This window comes from Symphodus melops (genome assembly GCF_947650265.1).
Source record: "Symphodus melops genome assembly, chromosome: 2".
NCBI lineage: Eukaryota > Metazoa > Chordata > Actinopteri > Labriformes > Labridae > Symphodus > Symphodus melops.
The window spans coordinates 6598323-6623310 of record NC_136692.1 but is presented as its reverse complement, the minus strand read 5'-3'; the positions used below and the strand labels follow the sequence as shown (position 1 = coordinate 6623310).

The 24988-nt window shown below is 42.3% G+C and overlaps 1 protein-coding gene across 4 annotated transcripts in view; it reads right to left on the bottom strand.

Annotated features, from left to right (window-relative positions):
- dlc1 (DLC1 Rho GTPase activating protein) overlaps positions 1-24988 on the bottom strand; it is an 87558-nt gene that overhangs the window by 44725 nt on the left and 17845 nt on the right. For 3 of the 4 annotated variants that reach the window (XM_079338020.1, XM_079338019.1, XM_079338018.1), the window contains one exon: positions 11678-11711. In XM_079338020.1, coding sequence (XP_079194146.1) covers positions 11678-11711 — 34 coding nt within the window. Of the gene's footprint in view, positions 1-794; positions 1863-11677; positions 11712-24988 lie in introns of those variants that run through there. The other variant, XM_079338021.1, reaches the window with a different exon arrangement.

Below are 24988 nucleotides of genomic sequence, written 5' to 3'. Positions count from 1 at the left end.
ATAGAGAGCTGAGGCCACAGGGCACTGACCTCGAAGGTCAGTGGGAAAACCTTGTAACCTCCTTTGAAAAGCAGCGCACCAGCACCTGCGCTGACTTTGAATATACTGAGATTTCAAACGCGATGCGCCTTGAACGTCGTGTTAATGGCGCCCGCCCCCCTTTTTAAGAAGCTCTTTGAAGTGGCCAGTAGATGATATCAGCCATCTGCAGCTGACATTTCTCACGAGCCGCCGCGTTCAATCCATTTTCTTTACAGCTGCTCTTACATGATGGAGGACACTCTGTATTATTTAAGAGCAAGCTAGCCGGGGAGTTGGATTCTAATGCACTCAGTCCAACGTGTGTGCACAACCAGCTCATTAGTTATACATGGATTTTCAGGCAACTTTGGATGGCAGTTTAGAGGGAAAACGCCTACGCATAGTATCACCTGGATTTCTGTATAAAGAAGGGAATCAATATACATTAACATCCACCGAAACAAGTAACCAGAATTATAAATAAACAGAAGCATTCGGCGCCTGTTTTCTGCAGCGTCATCACACGTCCATTAAATGCTGCCTATTCATCAGTTTGTCAGACACACGGCAGGAGCCTTGCAGAGAATCCTGCATGCTCTCTAAGAAAAGGAAGACTCAGTTTCCCATCATATGTTGTTGAAAAAAAAAATCTCAAGAGGTAAAAGAAAATATTCCACAATACCAGACACCCCACAGGCATAAAAAAAAAAAGCAGGTACCTGAACTGCACGCAGGCAAACAACTAGTGATCAGCCTTAACCTTCGTCACTCACCTGCTAGGTGACTCTCCCGTGCTGTCTTGCTCAGAATGTCTCGAGCTCTGCTGGTGGAGGTCCTGATGTGGTCACTGAACGACCTCTGCAGCAGCAGCAGCCTCATCGAGCGAGACATGCTGACGAGCATCCACCGACAACGATCTACTCCTACGTCCTTCTCCACACCTGTTCCTGATCTGATAAGATTATCGTGCGTCTTCAACCTCACTCCTTTCCACAGCTAATACAGTTAAACACACACGGTATCTCTATGACTATAGTTTCTCTCTTCTATCCTCGGTACTTGATTTTTCTTCCTACTTCTCTATCCCACTCTGTTCCTGCCTGGACTGCACACTCCCATCTGCTGCAACGAGCATCAGTGCGGTAGCTGCTGGGACACATCCAGCCAGTGCTGCAATGCTCTCATATTCTATTCTGCCAGTGTGTGTGTGTGTGTGTGTGTGTGTGCATAAGTGTGAGTAAGTGCTTCTTAACACGAGCACTCTTTGAGAATATCTGAGTGGTTAAGATTCAGTTACCATCTCTGTGATGCTATTATTTTTGATCTCACATCGTTTTTTTTGTTTTTTTGTTGCCTCTCTTCTCTGTCACTTTCCTCGTCTCTTTGTTTACCCCGCCTCAACCCTGTCTAGATACACAGAGCATCACCACAGGTTATATAACCCAGCGCCAAAGCAACATATCCACCTGTCCTTGTCCACACAGAATAAGACATTGCAGAAGTGAAACCAAAATGATGGGAAGTGAGACGATGAAGTCACTCAGGACAGATTCAAGAGAAATGACAGCCTTCATAGTGAAAGTACTTTAGGACTCATATAAAAGGACACTGAGGTGAAGAAGGGTGACAATACAATTGAAGGAGTAAAAAAAAAAAAACGGCTCATGCTTCACTCCTCCTGCCCCACAGAAAGCCTGCAGTTATTCCCCACAGCCAATAATAACTTTTCATCAGCCATTCAGCCATGAGAAACGCTCCAACACATGCCACGCCTGTAGTGTGAATGCACTATATGCTTCAGTATAGGTGCAGAACATGCAGTGCACACATTCAAAAGGCCCCACACACACAAGCACATATCATTAACTATTGAAGAACAGGACTGTTCTGTTAACCTAGAAGTCATAAAGCTGACGACGCTGAGATGGACAAAAAGTCAAAGGCATCAGCAACGGAGAATATGCAGAAGCAGAACAGTCGTATTCGAATTTCAAAATAAAAGGAGTGTTTTCTTTATCTTCTTCTTTTGGAGCCCCTGGAATCTCATGCCACAACTGACTTCTAATACATTAATGTTTACATACATAAATAAAGACATCTACAAAGTATTTAAATCAGGCTCTGTAATATTACTGTGCATTACCTCCACAACTATAGGGGCATAATAGTGAACATTGCATGATGACTGTGAGCACGATGAGCAAGGCATTTTGAACTCACCACTCAGTGACTGATTTCAATGAATCTTTTCTATTTGCAGGGCTCACTGAGACGGCTCAAACGTACCTTTTAGCGCTTACTGTCACAGGCGCCATTGTTGTACAGCATGCAAAGCCCGAACAATGTCAATAAAAATGTGATTTTTTTTTACACCCACAAAGTTGTTTTGTGCCGGCTAAACAACAGCAAGAAACATGAACACTTGAGATTGAGCAATGCATATTCTTAACGGTGCTTTTTTTCTGCTAGCTTTATCTGTCAATGTTTTTATGACAGCTCAGGGTCAAATTACTGTGTGTCGTGTGAATAGGTGGCCTGATGTGACAAACCAAACAGATAAATAGTCACTCTAGTTCTCCTCATTGATACACTTAAGTTTTTAAAGAATCCTTTGGCACATGGTTTGGTGTGACAGTCTGCTTCTTTACTCTTTTGGTTCAGTTTTGCTGCTCGAACAGAAGTCCTCCTTCTTAACACCAGCCTGCTCAAACTCAGAGTCTACCCAGCAAACAAAGTAAATCCTTTTGAAGTTATAAGAAGAAGACGTCATATCAAAAAGAAAAAAAACAACATTATACGTATGATTCAGCGGTTGGAAAATAAATGAAAGCATGGTTGTAAACTTGCACATGTTGGCTCACCATGTCATGGTTTTAAACAAAGTCTGATAGTTTCTTTTACGCTAATAATGTTTATATAAATGTGTGTTAGTCATTACCTGAGTGTGCAATTTGTAAGCTGCTGTAGCTGGGTGCAGTAAGTGCTGTCCAGAGTGCCTCCATTACATTTCACACGAAGTTCACTCTTAAGAAAGTCAGTCAGTCATGCCGATTGCTCCAGCATGTGGAGGTAATGTACATCTGCTTATTGCAGGCTGCTGATAGCATTGTGCTCATCGCGCCCAATTGACTTTATGGTCTCCCGAGGTTTACTGATAAGGATGGATTCCCGCGTCTTCCCTTTTTTTTTTTTTTTTTTTTTTCACGGCCTTTTAGTCCGTGCTTCTGCAATTGTGAAATGACCTCCTAAACGGCGTCGTAAACGGGGCTTTGGACTACAGGAAAACAAACACTCTGTAAAAGTTTCACGCTTTTACTCTCCTCCCTCTCACACCTGCTGAGCTCACGTGACATCTGTATCAAATTATGGTTTTCAGGCATGCTTGTGATCGTATCCGTACCATGAGACGTGCAAGTGCGGACCATCTGGGTCAGCACTCTTATCACGAAGACAAGTCAGTGTACTTTTTCTGTCTCTGGTATACCTGTGATAAGGGGACAAGACGGAGACTGTAACCTGGATATGATGGGAAATATCCTGAAGGGTGGAGGGGATGGGGTAAACTAGGTGAAACAATGGAGTTCTCATAGTTCAGGAAAGAAAGTCTTGCCAAATGCCTGTTCTGTAAAAGACATTTGCAGCGTGCCAGAGGTGAGCGCCTTCATCTACGTCGGGAGAGAATCACCTGCCAACATACTGACCTAGAAATGGAGACAGAGGAGGTGAAGAACGATGGGGGGGGACTTCAAACAGTGTATATAAACAGTTTGTGAGAGTCTGTCATCTAATCAACGTAAAACAATGCACCGTGCTCTATTCTTCACAGCATGGCCAAAAATGTGTCAGTATGTTAAAGCATGTATGTCGGGGTGTGCCCAACGGTCATTGTGTGCGAGTCCCTTTGATGTGACCATCTGCTCTGGGTCTCACTCTAATATCAAACATTCACTCCCTCACCATGACTGTCTGCCCTGCTTTTATAGCACTCCATTTGGACCATCTGATAACTCAGAGTGTGTGTGTGTGTGTGTGTGTGTGTGTGTGTGTGTGTGTGTGTGTGTGTGCGCGCGCGCACTGGTTCATTCAAGGTCTGAAACCTATCTTTTCAGAAAGATATCAGAACACCAGACAGCTTCAGATAACAGAAGCTGAAATATACACCCATATAGAGTTTACACAGACTGTCTGCATGTTGTAGACGATCTCTCTGCTGACGCCCAGACGAGGAGCGAAGAGAAAGCAGCCAGAGAGGGACAGAGCCTGCAGAGAGAGGACTGACTCACTAGCCTGGGGACAACATGGGCATCTCACTCCATCCACACTGGGAGATTTACAATCCCCTTGCGTTAAGATGAAGGGTCTTGAAGGATCATTTCAGGGCAAGAGCTCACGTCAGTGATAAATCACAGTTACGTGATCATCTCAGAGGAGAGGGACCTGTAAAGAAGAAATACTTGTTTTTTTTGTGTGGTTAGCTTTTGGAGAGTTTTATCAATTCAGTCAAAAGGTGTCGTTGGATCAATTAGCAGGGTCGTTCCTGGATTGTTCTTAGACAACATTATGTTTCAATCCAAAGCTATCCAGTCAAACATCTCATGATATTACTTCTCTAAAGGACGACTCGAAGAATATCTGCTATGGTTGTACATTTTAGGATCCCCACAACATAAAATGCTTCATTTACTTGCTGCTCCAACATTCACTTCTGCAGCTATGAAAAACTTTGACTTTCACAGGAAGAGACGGAAAACAACGTGTGGAGGTTTAGGTGAGCGATGTACATGATGCTTAACCTGGCGATGACGCTGCTTTATCTCCTTTTTTAGGTTACAACCACTTCTTATCATGGTAAAATGAGTTTAACATGTTTAACATGTTTACCTTTTTGATTGATTCTGTGATGAGGGCACCAGTATTTTCTCTGCACAGTCTGAGTATGATCGTCCTGTCCCGTCTTCATTTTTGTTTTGTCTGTAAATTATTTGAAATATCATCACTTATCGCATGTAAAAGCCCAATCAGCTTCTTAGCTGCATTTCCCTTCAATGTTGTCTTTATGCTTTGTCTTTCTGATCCAGGTCCAAACCATTCTACATCTCGCAGAAAAAGAGTATTTGTAAAAATTGGGCATTGGAAAAAAAGTTCCGATAAAACTCAGGGTTTTGAAGAAGAATTTATTGAGGTTTTTTTGTGCTGCCATAAACCCGTAGCACTTCAACAGCTTAAACATGATCATATAAGAAAATGAGAATATTCCTCAGCCTTAGTTTCAACTGAATATCTGTTTAATCCATATTCCTCTGAAACTGAATTCATATAACAACCCACAGCTTCTGTCTGTAGAGTGTCTAAGGCCATAAAGCAATCAGGCAGCGAGTTTTGTAACATACACTTTATACTTTACACCTTACTGTCTGCAGTTACTCATCCACCAGGTTCCATATAGGAAAAAAAGAACAATGACCTATTTTCTTCAAAAACAAAAATGCCTGACATTTTCATGCCCAAATTTGATGCGACTGAAAAGTGAAGCTAAAATAAGAACAATGACTGAGCCTCAGTAACATGTTCTTTCTTTAGAATAGGGGAGACTGTTGTTGATGTAACTCTGGGAGTTTAGCGAGCTGACTTCCTGTTGTAAATTCCCCTTCATGCCAAGGTTTGCTGCTCACAGTACTACAACACAGATGGAGTTCCAAATCTTAAAACTCTCTTGAAAGTTTTCTGATTACAGTAAAATGACACCATTGTGATAAGATGGAGATGAGGGAAAAAAGGTTATTAAAAAAGTACAAAATAAAGTCTATAGAAAGCCCTTTAAAAGAATGCATACAAGATTTAACTTCGACATACCTCATATTTTATATGGAATTGGACAATGAGTCATTAGACATGTAGAATTAGTGTCCTTAAAGAGGAAGAGGTGGCACGTTTGAATGTATTCACAGTTGAATAAGAAGTGTGAAATATAACGGGATGAACTCCAGCATGTTACAGTACAGTACCAGACTCCACACAGGAAACTGAGCAGAGAGTGTGTCAAATGGGAGGGGAGAGGAGGGGCTGTTGGGGGGGGTTGAGGTCTGTGTAGACTTGAGGGGGGAGGCCAAGAATGTGACCTTGCACAAACACATTCACACAGGAGCTCCTGTACTGGGTATGAAGGGGGGGGGGGGGGGGGGGGGGGGGGGGGCAGACAAAGTGGGATCAGGCAGACTCAATAAAAGAGCCGGAACACGAAACAGAAACATCAGTCATTAGCTTTTTTTTTTTTTTTAACTTTGCTCCAGGTTATGTCTGTCAAAGCACGATCTCAGATATGAGACAGTGTCCTTAAAGGACATTTGTCTGCAGGGTGTAAACATGAGGACAGCAACGCTGGTCATAAATAACAAGAGCACATCATTCAGTGTAAACGCTAATGATTGTTATCCTCATGTTCTCTGAAGTCAGTGGAAATGAGCGTGGAAATAGGCCTGTTTTGAGAATTGGACATGTGATCTGTTGAAACCTTCAAACTGAATCACAAGATCTGAGGATGATCAGGGATTCTCAGTCACCATCTGTTCTCAAAGGACTTGTTGTTAAAAGGGTCATTCACATCGAAGAACAACATCAAAACATCACACTTGATATCCGGAAAAGTTTGAGGAGGACATTATTTAGGAAATGATGCGAGTATCTTTACGAATACGTTAGATGAGAATAGCTATATGATTGTCGTCCTAAATGTGGTTTTAGCAGACAATCAGCTACAGGCCAGCAGAAAAGCTAACCTGGTTACACTATAACAGTTCATTTTCTGTTTTGCATTTATAAGTTAAACTCAGAAATGCAGGTGGGCAAATACTTTTGTAACAATAGCAGGAGACTTTATAGTGTTAGGAAACAGTTTGAGACTGTGTCATGTCACCTGAAGGGAATAACCACATAGTTAGTGTAAACAGTCTGCTGACTTTTCTCTTCACTCTCAAGTCTCTTTTATATTTCCTGTTTAGGGCGGGACTTTAACACGCCTGTAATGTCTCCCCTTCTACTGTATGTAAAAGTCACAGAGGCGTAATGGGGGCATCTTCAGTCGTATCTGAAGCTTTAGAGGGGGAAGCGTCAGAGACAGCAGAGCAAAACGGCATTGTGTGTGTGTGTGTGTGTGTGTGTGTGTGCATGCCCGAGTGTGTGTGTACGTATGTATGTTTATGCATTTTTACGTCTTGCACGTTGAAATGAAATCAACCACATAAAGGAACCATGATAGCTTTATGGAAAAAATTTACTTCATCATGAAAACAAAACTGTGATTGTGACTTCATAAAAAATAATTATTTGTTCATATATAGTTTTTTGAAAGTTAAGGTCAAACAGATCATGCTTTAATAACTTGTCATGAATCTTTCAGACTAGAGTTACAAGGTGCCGCGCAGGCCGACAGTAAAATATAAAGGGTAGAAAAAAAAAAACCCCTGTCGAATGCAACGACAAAGAGGACTGTTCAGAGTGTGTAATACAATGAGGAGAAATACTGGGATCACCCACAGGACGACACCCGGGTAAGGCGTCACTTTACGTAACAGAGCGGTAAAAAAAACAAAAGCTGCTTTTAAAATTAGCTAGAAATATCAGGAACGTGGATTTGTCACAGGAGTTCCAAGAAAGGAAGAAGTTGAGTATCAGGAAAACGGGAGATAACAGAGAGGAGGAAACCAACAGGAGCGACAGGCTTACAGGAACGATGAGACAAGTTATTCACAGGAACTAGAAGGTCCCTGAAGTCCGAGCGGCCCTCCCATACACGACTCCACTGAGGGTGCTAAAACGTTTCCTCTTTCCTCCACCTCCAGCCGAGGTTGCCGACTGCGAGGCTCTCAGTCCAGGTAAAAGGTCACGCTTGAACCCTGTTATTGGTTGAATGCCCGTCATTGTGTTCTGTTTATATCTTTCCACTCGTTTATATTTAGACCAGGAAGGTACAGCACGGTGCCTCTAACTTCAGCTACAATCAAGGAATAAATAGACCATTCTTCGACTCGGGTGTAGTACTGTGTTGACAAGCTCTGACACCGAAATAGGAAGTGGACATGTTACACATTTAGCGGTCAACATTCACAAGTAGGAAGGATGAGGTGTTCATGTCTATCACTATATGTTATTGAATATTAACACATCACATGACTATTGGTATTGGCTAATTTCATCTCTGATATGTGAATATACAACTAGTTTATTTAATTTATTTGGATGTAGCTTCTTTTTACTATTGTTCATTTCTAAATGAGTGTTTCAGTTCACTGATGTTACTCTGGGCAATAAAGGCTTTTGTTAAAAAAAATATCTTGTCTTCATTATAAAACTTTTTCAAAGTGTTTGCAAACTGCACGTTTGTACGTCTATATCTATCTCTTTAGGTGGAAGATACATTAAGGAAAAAATATCTGTTGATGTATCGGCGTATGATCCTTTTCCACCAGTACTGGCTCCATAAATCCTGCATCGGTCGGGTCCTACTCAAAATGTGTCGAACATTTCTGGACAGTCCGCCCCTCAGATTGTTAATGAGATTCTTATTTAAACATGTCCGTCACAATGGGAAGTTTTCACTGCTGGATGAGAGAGCAGAAGTCTCAGGAGTCAGGACACGATGAAAGAAAAAACACTACAGAAAACCCAACATGGTTTTTAACACCAGATTCCAGCACTACTATGACCATTTTCAGACTTGTTTTGTTCTTGAACAACATGAACACACGACTTGAGAGGAACATAGAGGGCGAGCAGCAGACTGCACCGGTCTCCTGCTTATCTGTGGGGAAGGTTCATGACTTTTATCTGCTGTGTTCACAAATCAGTTTACTCTGATGTCACACAGACATGTCACTTGGAGACTGGCAGGAAAAAAGTCCCGGTAAAGACAGGGTAAAAAAATCACACTTTGTTCAAATTTTGTTCATACATGCAGCTCACTGAAATATCTTGTCATGTCGCGTTGTAGGGAGGTGAACAGCTGGAGACATGTGAAGGTGAAGGAAGCAATCTGCATGCACCTTATCTGTTCAGATTTCAGAAACAGTCATGGCCGAGCTTCCAGCTGACTCAGACTTAACAAAAAGGTTGAGACAGTCAAACATTCAACAGTGGCTTCTTTCATCACATACTCAACACTCGACCACACTCTCCTTCACCTTCTCAATCAGGAGGGGAAAGAAGAACCAATGAGTTTATCGTTTGTGACAACTCAACCGATGATGAAGGATGAGAAATGTTAGGATGCCCTTTCAAGCATAACACCTGCACTGCTTTGAAATCAACAGACTTGTGTGCATTGATAATAGAGGTGTGAGGTCATAGAGCCAATCAACCTCCATTTAGAAAAGAACAAGGGGTCTTATCTGTTTGCTGCATCCAACAGAGGTCTACTGATGAACCACATTGCTGATACTGATGGTCAAATATTCTTTTGAGACATTAAGATTCCTTCAGTCTGTCTGCTCTTTAAGGCCAGGATTGCGCAGCTGAAGTCTTAACAAAGCAGAATATCATTCTATACCATCAAATGTATGATCATCAGAGTGTAAACACTGAATTTAAAGTCAATCTTAAATTGTACAAAATGCCCTTCTTCATTTAGAAGAAATGTTTTCTGTTGAGTTAAGCGCTTGTACTTGTCCCCTAACATATAACATGTGATAGATTATGTTTTAAAATAATGACACTCAGCAGGCACAAGACATAAAAAAACATTGATTTTGGGCGTCCATTATATCCTGAGTTGGCTTTCAAAGAGATAACTCGTGGATGTCTTTCATCACATCCCATACATCATCTCCCACATCAAGCTCAGCAGGAGATAAGGCCGGTCCTGCAAATATGATGAGTGACTGCTCTTATCGTCTGCTGATGGCAGGTAGTGTGCTGTGAGCCTTACCAGGGAAGTGGCCCTTTGCAGGCTTGTGTTTAAGAAGGAACAGGATCAAGAAGTCCTTTAAACACTCAGTAGACTGAGGGGAGGTGATGGGCCGAGCCTTTACAGAGTGTGCGCTGTGCTCCCGTTGTCACAGAGACGGAAGAATGAACCATGAATGAGCCCTGTCGTTCACAACAGGAGCCTTTAGGGCATGGGATGTGATGTAACACTGTCACAAATGTGTCATTCCCAGGGGCTTCAATGGTGAAGATATAGAGAGGGGGGCTTTGAAGTGTCACAATGAACACTAGGCTTTGTTCTCCATCCAGTCCCCCGAAACTCTGCCAACCCCAATCATATCCCCCCCCCCCCATTTAAAAGTCCCAGATATGGAGGTTACATAACTTGCACACAGGAAGTCGCACTGATTAAATTACGTAAAATGACCAAGAGTAAATAGACATTGCATTATATCGGGTGTCTTTGAAAGTGTTACCCTCGTTGTAAAGTAAAAACGTTTGTAGCGTGCCAAAAAAGTTGTGCTCACATCGGCCCGATGCAAATATCCAGACCGCTTTCTGCACATTTCCCATGAAGCGTTTCAGCAAACGGCAGTAATTAGAGGGAGAGACAGAGCCAGAGCGGAGCGAGGACTCCCAGCGGGTTTTGGACACAGCAGGGGGCAATATGAAAGCCTCGTCCCTTCGGTTCAACCACCTCTGGTATTGTTTACCGCGGGGCTGACGACACAGGGGGGTGTTTAATGAACACTGCTCCCCTGCCGGCTGTCTGAAAGCGGCTCTGTCGTTTGGTGTTTTCCTGATGACCTCTGCATTAACCAGCAGGCTGCTGACAGAGAGGTCGGAGCCAGAGTGAAGGGGTGGGGGGGGGAGTCACTGGAGATTGGGTTTCTTCTGAAGGGTTTCTATGATCGATTCATAATTAAGTGGATGACAGCAAGCTTCGCAAAGGCACGACGTAACAATCTGAATCCGGAGACGGCTGTTCATTGGTAGGAATTCATGAGGGCTGGGTTTGAATCCGACCTCAGCCCTTTGCTGCATGTCATCCCCCACTCTATCCTCCCAATGTCTCCTGTCTCTCTTCAACTGTCCTGTCTAATAAAGGCAAACAAGAAATTCATTTGAGCAAGGGAAATATTCTCCAACACCACCGAGAAAGTGTCTGCAAAATATCAATTAAAAAGTTGTGGCATCAAATACGACACGCAGTCTGGCTCTTATCTTGGAAGGCGGCAAGGTTTGATGGTTTTTGTGGATGAGTCTGGGATCTTATCTTAACTCTCCTCCAGGAGTCTGTCCTCCTCCACTCAAACCCTCCCCCCTCCCTCCTTCCTTCTTCCCGTCCTTCCTTCCTCCTCTGTTGCCCCGTGTTGTGAACACCAGACGAGGCTATCCATCAGAAATTGTGCCACAGACAATTGTGACAGCGAAGCAGACACAGACAGCAGCGGCGCTCGTACGTTTCCCAAACACAAACATAACAACGTGATGAAAAGAGAAAGAGCGTGCTGCTCTTCTTTTGATCGTCAAGCCAAGAGTGAAGTGAACACATAGAGACAAAAAAAACATCATAACAGTGTTCATCATTAAGATTATGATTGTCTCTACTACTGCTGTATAATCATATAGTTATTGTATTTCTTCTGTGTTGATATATGATTCTTTGGAAATGATGATGTCATCACATTCATGATGAACGATGAAAAAAGATTCAAACAAAAACGGCTGGACTCACCAGCTTTTGTGTTGTCAGGAACGGAGGAGGTGCTCTGAGAAAGAGAAGAGAAAAAAAGATAATCGTTACTATAGTTCAAGTATGAAACATTTAAATGGATCAAATGTGAATTCACCTGTCTAAATAAAAACCTGAACAGACCTTCAACAATGTGTTGACGTAAGGACAGGTACCACTTGGGATGGGTCAGGTAAAAAAGCCATGAACATATTTAATCTCTTTACATGACTTGACTCCTTTTTTATGGACATTTTTTTTTAATCAAATAACCTCAAAATCTAAAGTCCACACACATACTACCAAAGAGCAGGACATAACTGTAGTGTTCAGGGCTGACAGCAATGAGTGTTACTGCAAATATAAATCATGAGTATTACAAACATATTCTGCTTTGTTCCTCCAAAAATCAGTCTGATGAAAATGCTTAGAGAGGTCACAGCAACATGTTGCCTTTAAAAAGAGAATTGTACAGCAGCAACAGAAATCCAAACTGCTCAGACAAGAATGTGTGCATGATGTTCTGATTCTGATGTAGAAGAGTCCTAAATAATGGTCAAAATAGATTAAAAAAAAAAACCCAACACTTTCTAATGTAAGAATTCAAAGTGTCAGCCTCAGTGTTGATCCCAGCCCTCATCTGACTCATGTAATATGTCCTTCTTTGGCTTTGTTGTGGGTTTTCAGGAGAGTGATATGACAGCTGGAGTATTGTGTCCTTTCATTGGTAAAGTGTGTTTCTGCTCTTTGTGTCTGTGTTAGCGTGGTGGCTAACAGCTAGTTGGAATGCAGAGGTCTCTCTTTTTTTTTTTTTTTGCGACTGACATTTGACCTTTTGACTCCTTGGTTGACCTCCACGCCCTGACCCGTTTTAATCCACACTCCCCTGGAACAGATCAGGCAGGGCGAGGTGGACCAGGTACATTCCCAAAACTTTTTCCCTATTTTGTCTAAATTAGCTTTTTCGAGTTCAGAACTTGTGAATACCTTTCCTCCTGATATTTTAAATGAATTTCTATGTCTCCTCTTCGGTGGTGATTTTCTCCCCTCTGGCCTAATTAAAGTGTTTTAACTCTGTCCTGCTGTGAATACTTTAAAGCCTGTTTACTCAGAATCAGCACAGCCAAAAGCACACCAATTATCATCTTAAAGGACGTTTGTACTTGTTTTCCAACAGACTGAAGCCACTCACAAGCTTACTTATGCACAGAGATAATAAGTGGAAACAAGCTAGCCAGGCATGGACACTGTCCACATTTAACTCTAATGCAAGTTTCTTAAAAAAAAAAAAAAATGTATTTCTATCTTGTTGTCTTGTTGAAAAACATTTTTTCACTCTCTTATGACAACCTCATGATGGCCATCTTTCTAAAAAGAGATCCCACAACACTGGCTGTGTGTGGCGTGGGGTCACATGACGGCATTCCTCAAGCAAAACAGGGGAAAAGGGCATGACGGCATCAGAGAAAGGAGTATTTGTGATAGGCATCGGGCAGCAGCGTTGTCTTAAAGCAGTATTGAAGGTAAGTGACGTGGGAGTTAAGATGCCCAGGATATGGGAGGACATTTTTTAACTGCAGGCAACGTAAACCAAACAACACTCCTTTTTACATCGAGAGTTCAGGTCGGGACTTTTACGCCCCTGTTATGCGTCATGTGAAATGCATGGAGGTGGAATGGTGGAGCATTGGAGTGAGTAACAGAGGCGAAGTTGCATGAAACATCACGGCCAGCAGGGCAGAGAAGTGCTGCAGTACGTGTGAGTGCGTGTCCGATAATGTGTGTGTGTAAAAGAAGCTTTTGTTGTTTGTTTTGCCTCGTGCTTCCGAAACACTTGGAGGAAAATCACACAGTTTAACATCTTTAACATTGGCATTTCGCCGTTAAAGGAAGGCGCGCTCGTGGCAGAGATGTTGAAGCCGCTGCTGTTCAGTTTACGTGCTGCTTTAAATCGCCCCTAGTGGTGACTTGCACAAATGACATGTGCTCTCCTTTCTCTGCCCAGGCTGCTAGCTTTAACAACACCAATCTTGTTATCTCGCGAGATTAAGAGCGTGTTTGGCGACACAATTTACCTCCCTGATTAAATGTTTCTGTCAGTTCACTGTGATCGCACAACTGATGAAGAAGCCCGTGAACACACTCAGACTGAGGAGCAGCACCCGCAGAAAAGAATGAAAACTTGAGACTCACGCGGTGCTTAGTTTTTATGAAGGAGCATCACAAGCACCACACAGTCTGATAGGAGCATGAACAATGCCTGCTCTCATATAGGAGTTTGTTTGCGAACATGTTGGCTGATTAAAGGCGGATAAAGTGTTGTCTTGGTCCCAATCTGTCTCTCTCAGATTGTTTAGAAGCCCTCGGGTGAGCTGTCTGTGCATACAAACTTTATCTGAAATCCAAACAAGTCCATCCGTCTTCGTACGTCTGTCCAGGCGTGTGTGTGTGTGTGTGTATAGTGTGAACACGCACTTATGCATTAAGGGTGCGCCAAAACAGCGTTCAATCACTTGAGGGGTCACGTTTCAGACAAAAAGTGGGTTTAATTCTCCCTGTGGACAAATAGCTTTATGATTTATTGCTGATTAATGGCTTACAAAAGACACATGGGAGAAGCCCGGCCAAAGACTCCAAACACTCCCACTCACTGCTCTGTCACTAAATCACCGGTGCAAACAGATCAACAACAGAGAGGTGAAATCAGAGATAGATTTATATTCAGTGCTGGTTCAGCTGTTGGACTCCAGAAATACTAGCTCTGCTTTTTCTGTCACCAGAGAGTCCATGCTGCATTCCCCTGTGTGCACACTGCACATATTGTGAGGCTCAGTCAAGACAACACAAAGACTTTTTTTTGTTTGTTTTGTTTTGTTAATCAGCTGCATATGAACCATCTCTGCTGACTGAAGGCCACTGCACACTAAGCTCCTTTCAAATAAAAACACAGTAGACTCATGTTGCAAAGTGTCTGTGCGCGTCGGATAAAAACTGGACTGCCGCAGTGGACAAAAACGAGACCCTTTATCTCTTTGTCGTTTTCTAAAGAAAATGTCATTCTGCTCTTTTTTTAACAGTCAGATACAACAATCATTTCTTTGGAAATTGTAAAAAAAAAAAAAAAAAAAGTCGACATTTCCTGGTGTGCTCTAAGTTACTTCACAGGACACGTTACCCAGCCGCTGCACTTATGAACAGTACATTTATTACAACTATCAGTCCTGTCACCTTCTATAGGGTCACATCACGGCATCAAAAAAAAAAACACTCAGTCTGTTAACCCCGACAGTTTTTGGTATTTTCTCCAAACATTACATATGGCCATCCTTCTGCACCTCAGTAAGGTCGAGAAGCATGTGATCCTCACTCAGCCAATCAGAAGAGATCCTGCTATTGTGGCATTTGAACCAAATAGGGTTACCTAGTCAATGTTTATTACAATTTCAATTTTTGAAAAATGTTAGAACAGAAATAAAGTTCCGTTGTGTCTCTGAAAAACACTATGAGGTTGAACTTTTCAATTTCAAAGTCTTTCAATGAGTGCCCTGTAAAGGGTTAATAAAGAGCTAAAAACTCCTCGCTTGAATAAAAACCTGATCTCTAAGATATGACTTTACATTTGCAAAAAGGATTGGAATCTGCCTTTACTAAACGAAGAAAATGGAAAAACTGTAATTATAGGTATGTCAGACATTTCAGGATTGATTGCCTTACATGTAGATTGGTTTTGTCTATTTGTAGGATTGATCGTAATGAGCAGGCTACAGGAAAGTCACAGCCTTTATGTGTCATTCTGTTGTTACACATGTACAGTATTATTCTACATTCATCAGTGCTAGTTAGTGATTACCCAATAATATGGCACAGTGGCATCATAATGATTTTTAAAACATCTATAAGATCCAGCGTCCGTTACAATAAGCTACATCTCACAGACAGAGCGGCCTTGACTAACGGAGAAAGTATGGGAGGTCTGTGTAGCTTCTCTGCTTAACACTAACAAGACATTTCAGTTGACCAGAGTGTGCCCTTCCTATTGTGTAAACAGCACACCACGGGTTCCTGTCAATGACCCATGAAGTCACTCAGACACAGTGTAAATCACCTTTACACAATGCTCTGTTTTACCTCATAATAGCAATTACAGTGGAATAAATGTGAGTCCAGAGTCTAACAGGAATGTGAGTGAATGGGTGCCAGTAAGTACCAGTGTTTTCATAGCACCACGCTCACATATTTCCTCCTGTTTTTCTGCGTTCCCCGTGGCATGCCACGGTGCAGGTTGACTCAGTGTGGGGCTGTGCGGCCTGTGTCAGGTGTCCACTGGGAGCTGTAGGCTGCGCAGCACACAAGCGTCAGCTGCCTCATTTACTGCCACTAATTTACTGGAAGAGGGTTGTGTGGGGCATGGGGGGTAAGGTATGTGTTTGCTTTACTCACATGTGTGTGTGTGTGTGTGTGTAGTGGGGTGCAAGCATGTGTGCCTGCAGATTAACCACTGTGGGGTCATTATTCTCATTACTGCAGCAAGAAGCCGAGGAAAGTAGGGTCCTAAAACAAATAATTAGAGGAAATGATTAAAGAATTGCCAAGAGAAACGTTTGAACTTGGGTCAGAGATCTTGGACCAAGAAGTCGTTTTTCCAGGTGAAAATAGGAGGATTAGAGTTGAAACTAAGAAGTAGGGCATTTGAATTGGATATACTTTTACCATTACAATCAAAGTCCCAAATAAGATTTTATTAACATAGAAATAACACGAGAGTTTGCTTGATAAGGTTCTTGGTAAACCCTTTCTCAATAAAGTTAATTCAATAAAGGCTATTCAAATCAATCCCTCGTTATGTATCATAAGTAATCAATAGGCTAATGAAGCTGTTTGCTGCTGCTCTGTGACATTTAAACTCTGTGATAGATTCAGACTGAAGACGGTGACGCACACAGCCCCACAGTTACGTCAAACTGAAATGTTGAAATCGACATTTTAAAACACATTTTGCTCAGATGTGACTCCACAGATCGAGCATCTACGGACTCTTTTCGAACGTCTACTACAATTTACATCGAGGTTCTGAATCATGTTCAAAGAATGACAGCGCAGCATGACGTGACTCACTCGCCCCTGATACTACACGAAGGAGTTTTCTATCAGGAGTTATCTCATCAAAGAAGCTGGACAAATATTTGTGTCAGCTTTTTTTTTTTTTTTTTTTGGGACAGATTTCATGTAACCTGCTGCTCTTACATTTTGTTTAGTTACCAAAGAACTTCCAGCCCTCAGAACAAACACTGTGATCTTTTGTTTGTTTTTTTCATTAAAGGGCCTTACCTTTTTTTTTTTTGATGTATTATAACTTCACTTAGTCAGAGTTGTTAAGCAAGCGATTGGCATGAGCCTCTTGCACAACAAATCCAAGCAGTCCACCATGACTCTCTGAACCCCCCCCCCCCCCCCCCCTGCACTGCAGCTGCACTGTGTGTGTGTGTGTTGTGTGACCACCCATGGTCTCTGCTGGCCAAGGATTAGGGGGCTCAGGCTAACCCAAACCTTTTTTCTCCACCACTTAACGCAAATGGCTAAATTGGTGCAGATGGCTTATGGTCAGGTAAGCTGGTGGCTCCAGCACCAGACGTATAAGGTAACTGTGATTGGAAAGAGGGAAGAGAGACATGCGGGTAAGTGTGCGTGTGTGACTTCTGAGTGCACACGCATACTTGTCCAGAGCCTTTGGAGATGTTATCTGGAGCTCATTTCTGTTTTTTTGACTGGCATGAATGTGCTCTTTCTGCCCTGCACTTACACAAGAATTTATTCTCAGCGCTCTGTCGACCCTCGAGTGCACGTGTGCAGGGGAACGTGGGAAACAATTTCATTTTCGCCTGATCCTTGAGGAAAACTCTAAACCAATTCCCCCTCCACCCCAAAAAAAAAACCCTAACCCTAATACCCCCCCCCCCCCCACATCCCCTTTCCACATGTTAACAGTTTCCATATGTCACACTTGAAGTGTGTCAACAGGAAGTGCGACGACTTGGGGTAATGATGCATTGGAACATTTCCCTGCAGAAGATGTGTATTAGGGAGCAGATGTTGGATTTAACAGCTATTTTGAAAAGAAAACTCCTCAGGAGGATTCGGGGCTCTTGGAAACGTCTGGGTAACACATTGACATTTTTGAAGACATTCAAAGCACGAGTGAAATCTATAGCATGGATGGGTTCACGTTCAGTTTTTAATTGCGTGAGGAGGTTAATGATTTTACCATTACCCAATGTGCCCCCCCCCCACACACACACACACACTCACACACACGGACAGCTAGCGGAGGCCGAGACTCTCGCTCAACCTTGAGTCACGAGATATGCTGCGTACGGGCCGATGTTGACTGAGTGAGAGTAAGAAAAGTGGACACACAGAGGCAGACATTCACCTATACCTTTGTGTACATGAGTAAGCCAAAGCAAATGGCTTCTTGTTTCAGACTGTGTCTGCTAGAATTTAGTGCTGGGCCCCCTCAGCATAAACCACAAACTGTCGACAGGTTCTGGTAATCCATCACCGGACGGCGGACACAACCGTAACTCTCGTCCCGTCTAACTGCGAAACTGGTCCTCCCGAGAGACAAAGGAGTGGTCATCACCAAACTCCACTTCTGAAGTTATTCTTCCATCTGCATCGCCCTTTTGTGCAACATTCTCAAGTTTGATTTATTTAAAGTGGAGAGGTAGGATAAAGGTGTTTTCACTAAACAAAGAGGAACACGAAAAGCAAACGACGATTCCTTTTGAGAGCTGGGCCCTATTTTAACTGGGGCGTGTCTGACTATATTTGGGTATTTACACAGTGCACAATGAGTGTGACAAAATGTGCACACACACCAGGACGGGATCGAAGAGGATCTATGCTACCGAATGCTCTGTGTTTGTTTGACATCAAATAAAGGTAGGCTGCAAAACCGGATTATTTAATACACGTGTAATGGACACTGGACAGGTCTGTCTTCATATCTGTTGGCTGGAGCAGCAGCCACAGGAATTATTATAAATCTTTCATATATATATATATATATAATCTTTCTGTTGCATGAGGGCGTGTGAGTGTGTGTTTGCATCTGCATGTGTTTCTGCCGCACATTGGAGCGATGGCTGAGCACAGAGAAGAACTTGGAAACAAAAGCGTTTGGTCTCTCAGCCCCCCGTCCCATTAAAAATCCAGTTTGAATGTGCTGATATTAAATACATCACACACTGGGCTCCTTTATCTCTTTTTTGGGGGCTCTCTAGATTAGGAGGAGAAGGCTTGTGATCATATAGAAAAAAACATTTAAAGACTATATTAGAGGAAAACTAGTCAACTCTTCGTTCCTTCGTTGGTTATTCTGACAAAATGAAGCCGTGTTTTTTTTTTTTTGTCTGGTGAAGAAGTTTCCTTTGAAGTTGTTTTAAAAAAAATTAGGGATGGTAAATCTAAAATGGAAGGATTGGGGAAGTCTTTTAACGTTATTTTATCCCCGTCTCAGGACACTGATAAAGAGGGCTGAATGTGTCACCTGTTCCCGCTCACCATCGGGTTGACTTTGTAGCTTACGGACCAAAGATAATGTGGATAAGCCTTTCGATCCCCGCTGCACCAACAATGCTAGCCTGTGGATTAGCTGCAGACATTTTTGGGAGAGTGGGTTAACAACACAGAGGGATTAGACCGTCCTCTGGTGAAGACCTTGGTGGCCTCAGAGTGGTCCCTGCTGCAGACACACCACTTACTGACTAACTGGAAGGGCATGTGGGCGAGACCTTCTCTGGCTCACAGTTTCGTAACATTTACTAAAGAATGCATTGTTTAATGTGGAGGGCAGCAGTAACTTATTAACTACTAACATGTTGTGCACAGATACAGGGTGAAAAGCCACGATCTGATATTTAGATCCGAAGGCAACACAAAACTTTAATAAGTGGGTGTGCAGGGAGCTATGATGATAAACTGAGTGTGAAAGAAATAACCTTTTTCACACAGGCACTAAAGTCCTGAAAATGTCCAATTTGACATTGAAAATGACATTTCCCACAAGCCCCCCCGAGTCGAACTTTTGGAAGAAGTTGGGCTGAGCCAATATTTGAACGCAGCAGGAATATTCAGGAAGGTTGTTGATGAGGCGACTTCTGTGCGACAGCTAACGACGCAGATTCACACTCTACGTTGAAACAGTAAATAACTGAATTTACAGGTAGCATTGACATGAAGGTAAAAACTGTCCCTGAAGCTTCAGAATCGATGACTCCGTCCGCCATCTTGGATATATTACGTCACACTGTCATTTCAGCAGCGTCTCCTTAACGTCATGCCTTGAATCCTCAGACGTGCTCTTTACTTTTGGACATGTATGCCTTTATTTGATAGGACAGTGAACGGAGTAGGGAAACAGGGAGACAGAGGGGGAATCACATGAACCCGAGCCGCCGGCTTTGAAGATGATAGCCTCTGTGCATCAGGCGTGACCTGAAGCGCCTTAAAATCTCTCTTCGACCATGAGTGACAAAAGAGAGCAGGGAATACAGGGTTAGCGGTGCGTGCATGGAAAGGACTTTGGATGCATATTCACTGAGATCGTTCAACTTTAAGGCAAAAGTATTTAAACACATACGTTCAGACTGAGTGTGAACATTGAAGTCATCTATCCTTGAATAATTTTGGTCTTAATTGCACCTGGTTTTCAATACATTCCTCTTTGCATGTCTTAGCATTTATGAATGTGTGTGTTTGTGTGTGTGTATGTGTGTGTGTCTGAGGGAGCATCCACTTTGTTTGTTCGTTCTCTGATTTATGGCGTTTCATTATCAGCCGGCTGCAGGGGTGTTTCCAGATGCCTGCATTTTCCAGTCATCCACAAGATTTACTGTCAACAAGTACCATCATCCTGAAACTATTTCCCGTGCCTTTTACTGTCGGCATCACGTAATAGATGTACGCTCCGCTTCACTGACTCAGTGCGCGCTCTAAACACTGATAACTACTTGTTAGCAACAATCACAGTGGAGGGTTGATTTCACATCGGATTAAAAACTAGGATCGATTTAAGCTTTTTTAAATAGTACTCAAAAGCATACGGAGCCAGTGAATTACACCTGTGATTAAGTTTGATGTGATTGAGGCGTGGAGCCACAGTGTGTTGTCATCAAAACAAACACAGACAGAGCTGCCATGTAGCACAGCGGTGTAAACATGTAGATTTATGTGATATTCCAGTTCCACGAAGAAGCTCCAACAGAAATCTCATTCTGTGAAACGATTAAATATATTAGAGCACAGATCTATATTGACAAAAGAAACATTGTGCACAATGAGTCTGGCTGGTATGAGGAGCATTTCAAGCAGTTTCACAGTGATGGCACGGTTCATCTTTGTGCACTTCTGCCAACTTCAAAATAAGAGCAACATATCTGATTTAATGTGTCCTCGCTTCTGTTCTTGGAGTGCTTTATGCAACTGCTCTAGCCTTGAATGGACAGGAAAAACAAGATTTCCTGGTGGGGCGGTTGACAAGAAGTTCATTTTCCTCATCCTGTTCCAAACACAAGCTTTTTCTTTTTTCCATGTCCATTTTTTTTTTTTTTTAACCAAAGCAGCAGGCCCATGTTTGTCTCCTCGTTACAGCTGTGCTCAGCAGAGAGGGACTGACCTTGGGGACAATAACACCACACAAAGCAGCTAGCCAGGCCGTGACCAGAACCACTGCGAGCACCCCTCGTCAAAAAATGAATGGCGGTTGGTTTTACAGCTCGCTGACTCACTTAGGCCTAAAACCGTCATTAAGCCAAATATGCTGCTAAACAGACTTATTCCTGCAGGAATTGGAGTAACTGTATAATAATGACGCAGCAGTAGAAAAGAAAAGTGAGTAAAATAGTGAATGTGAGGGTGATATTGAAAAGGTGTGGTTTGGATAGAGGATGTTTGGGGACAGTGAGGCTGCCAAAGCGGAACACGGAGGAAGGACAGAGCAGAGATCTGCTGGTGACCTTAGCACGCAAACCACTGCACTTCTATTGTCCAGCAAACTTCATACAGATAAAGAGCCGCGTGCATACAAATCACACTGGCAGAGAGTTCAATCGTTCCGTTATTTCAAAAGTATAAATATCTCTCAATCCATCTTCTCCCTTGAATAAGGCCGTTAAAACTCCCGAGTGGGGAAATCTGGTACTTTCAGAATCAACCTAAAAAAGGAGCCAAGCTCAAACGGGCAAGCTCTGTTTGGAGCGCTGTTGCCATGGAGACAAAAAACAGATCCAGACAGGGGGTTAGAGGTTGCCCTCCTATGGAATGTTTACCAAAGAGTGGATGAGAGGTAAAGGTAAAGAGCAGCGTCTTACCTGTCGCCATATGCATGACATGTTAATCACTCCTGTGCTAAATTTGACAGACAGCAAGAGTCTGGGCCGTGTTCAGGAGTTTAAGTCTTTACGGGGTTCAGGGTAAGTCAGGCCTGTGGGAACGCTCGGCCCGAGGCTGACTGATATGTTGTTTCCGACTGTAACATTTAGAGGAAGGTGGTCAGGGGTCAGCAGTCTCCACCTACCTCTGCAGCTTGGCACATCCTCTGGAGCTGCACAGATGCTAAAAATAGAACCGAATAACAAATGGTGCTCGCGCCACGCATAACTTAAGTTTGTCATTGTATACAGATTCCCCTAAACAACAGCGCTGACAATAACAAAATGACTTACGCTGCCAATACTCAAGATATGAAACAACAGAGAAGGAAATATTTCTTTGAGAGAATATAATCAGAGCTGAAGATATTAAACGGTTTAACACTTTACTTTCGTACTGTGTCAATACTAATCTGATATTTTTGCTATATCCATTCAAATGTATTATGCTGCTAACTGTAAATGAGTCCTACCACACATATCCCAGCTTACCTTAACTAGAGACTTCTTGTTGTTTTGGTTTTAGCTGTGTGCACTTTAAGGTGAAGCCCAGTGATCTCGTTGTATAATTTGTAAAATGACAATAAAGGCATTCTATTCTGTTCTATTGTATTCTGTTCTATTCTATTCTATTGTATTCTGTTCTATTCTATTCTATTCTGTTCTATTCTATTCTGTTCTATTCTATTCTGTTCTATTCTATTCTATTCTGTTCTATATTCCTCAGATAAGTCATTAAAAAAAAGAGTTTTGTTTATATGATTCTATTCAGTAAAACAGCCAATGCTGGCCTCAGGTATGAAATGTTTCTCTATGCTCCGTTCTTTTGACGTGTATAAAAGCTGACTGTTTGGATCATTTGATATTTTACTGTCCCCTTAAACTTCTGTGACTTCAATAAACATTTTCATTCATTTTTCAACTATTCACAAAAACACATTTCATAAAAAAAAAGATGATCAATTGATCTGAAACACAATCATAAGTTGAAGGGAAAAACAGAGCTAACCAATAAATAAGTGATGCTCCGCAGTCTTAAAAACTAAATAAAGCCACCTGTTGCAAACACAATGCAAACCGAATAACACGACATGACACCTGCTCCACTGAGGAAGGGATATAAAGCTGCCAACAAAAACACACTGGGTAAAGAATAGCTCATACACTGTGAGAAAAAACACCTGCTGTGGCACAACATCCGCGGCATTTTAGCCCCACAGTCCGTGCAAGAATAACAGCCACCTGCTGAAGGCTAACAATAGCCACCAGCTAAGCTATTCACTTGAACCCGATGCCTTGTCCACAACTGTGACTGAGCGATACTGTATAACGCTGAGTGGATGTCAACTCATCACCAAAGAACACAGACACATATCAGCACTTCACCTTTATCACTGTTACATAAAGGACAGAACAGCACGAGTGTGTGCAAAGTGATACATTGAGTGCCGAGAGGTGAACAACACAAACACCAGGTAGGACGTCTTGCGTAATCCAGAATGAGATGGAAGGAATGTGAGCGCATGATGGTAAACACTTCAGGATCAGCACAACCTCTACAAAGCTCTGCTCTACGATCCAGAAGACATGGGATGACTCACTGCACTCATGCAAAAAATCAATAATGGAATATTTTGTCGTGAGGTGCACGTAACATACACGACATGAGCTTCACATTAGTGGATGTGTGTGTGTGTGTGTCTGCGCACAGACTTCTCCTGCAGCACCACTAAATCAAAACAAGACAAAAGTGGAGCGTGAGTTTGCGACGAGATGAAACAGGGTCAAAGCAGGGTTTGAGATGGTGATTTTTTACGACTCGTTTCTTTGGGAATTGCACAAAAGAATCGCTCATAAAAGTACATCTTCATTGTCTTCCTATCTGTACAGACGATAACTGTGGCGCACGACTAAAACACTTTGCACATGTGGCCCAAAGTGGATAAACACTTGACAGGGAGGAGACTTCATGAAGTGGGTTGAATTGGTTCAATGTACAAAAAAACAATTTTCTTCAAAGGGTGTCCTAAAGATTCTGCATTGTATATTTTCGGGGTTGATATAAATAAAGTCTGGGACATGAAGCAGACTGATCACAGTCTTAAAGCTACACTATCCTGTGATCTAACTTCAGTCCATATTGTCAGGTTTTAACCTCAGCATGGAAGAATCAATCTTTACTTTACACGAGGTACCAAGGTTGTGATGTAAGATTTCTTTTGTTTGAGCCCTTCAACAAAATGCTGGTAGCAATATTAAAACTCTTTGCACTCACCGTTCACCTTCCAAAAAGATTGATGTTGTTTTCTTTCATGCGTAAACTAGTGAATAGCTTCTTTACTGCTTTAATGTCAAGACTTGTTCGAGGCAACACGTGCAGGGTCTTCTAAAGAAGCATTTCAGCACAGAGTCTGATCTGTGCCTTACTTAAGAAGAGTTCCCTTCCACCAATCCACATAGTGTATATGATAAATGGTTGTTTTTAGTGTATGATCTGGTCGTGTCGATGTGGCTATTTAATGAGATGAATAACATACAAGGGAGTGTTCGGAGCACAATATTCACATTTCGTCAGCTCTTTCTGAAGCTTGTAACATCCGGGATTATTTACCACAATGTGAGAAAAAAAAAGTATTAGATTAAACTGCATCCAAACGTTTGAGACTTTGTGTTTGTTATTAACAGATTTGAAAAGTGGTTCATCTTTTAATCTAAAGAGACTGTCAAAGACACAGCTTTATGGTTGATACTGGAAGAAAGGATTGTGATTGCTCCCTAAAATAAATAAAATGAGATTAAGCTCATAGTGATGGGAAACAAGTTTGATATTCAATCATCCTCCGTCCTTTAATTGCAATTTAGAACTGAGTTATTTTGTTATTAA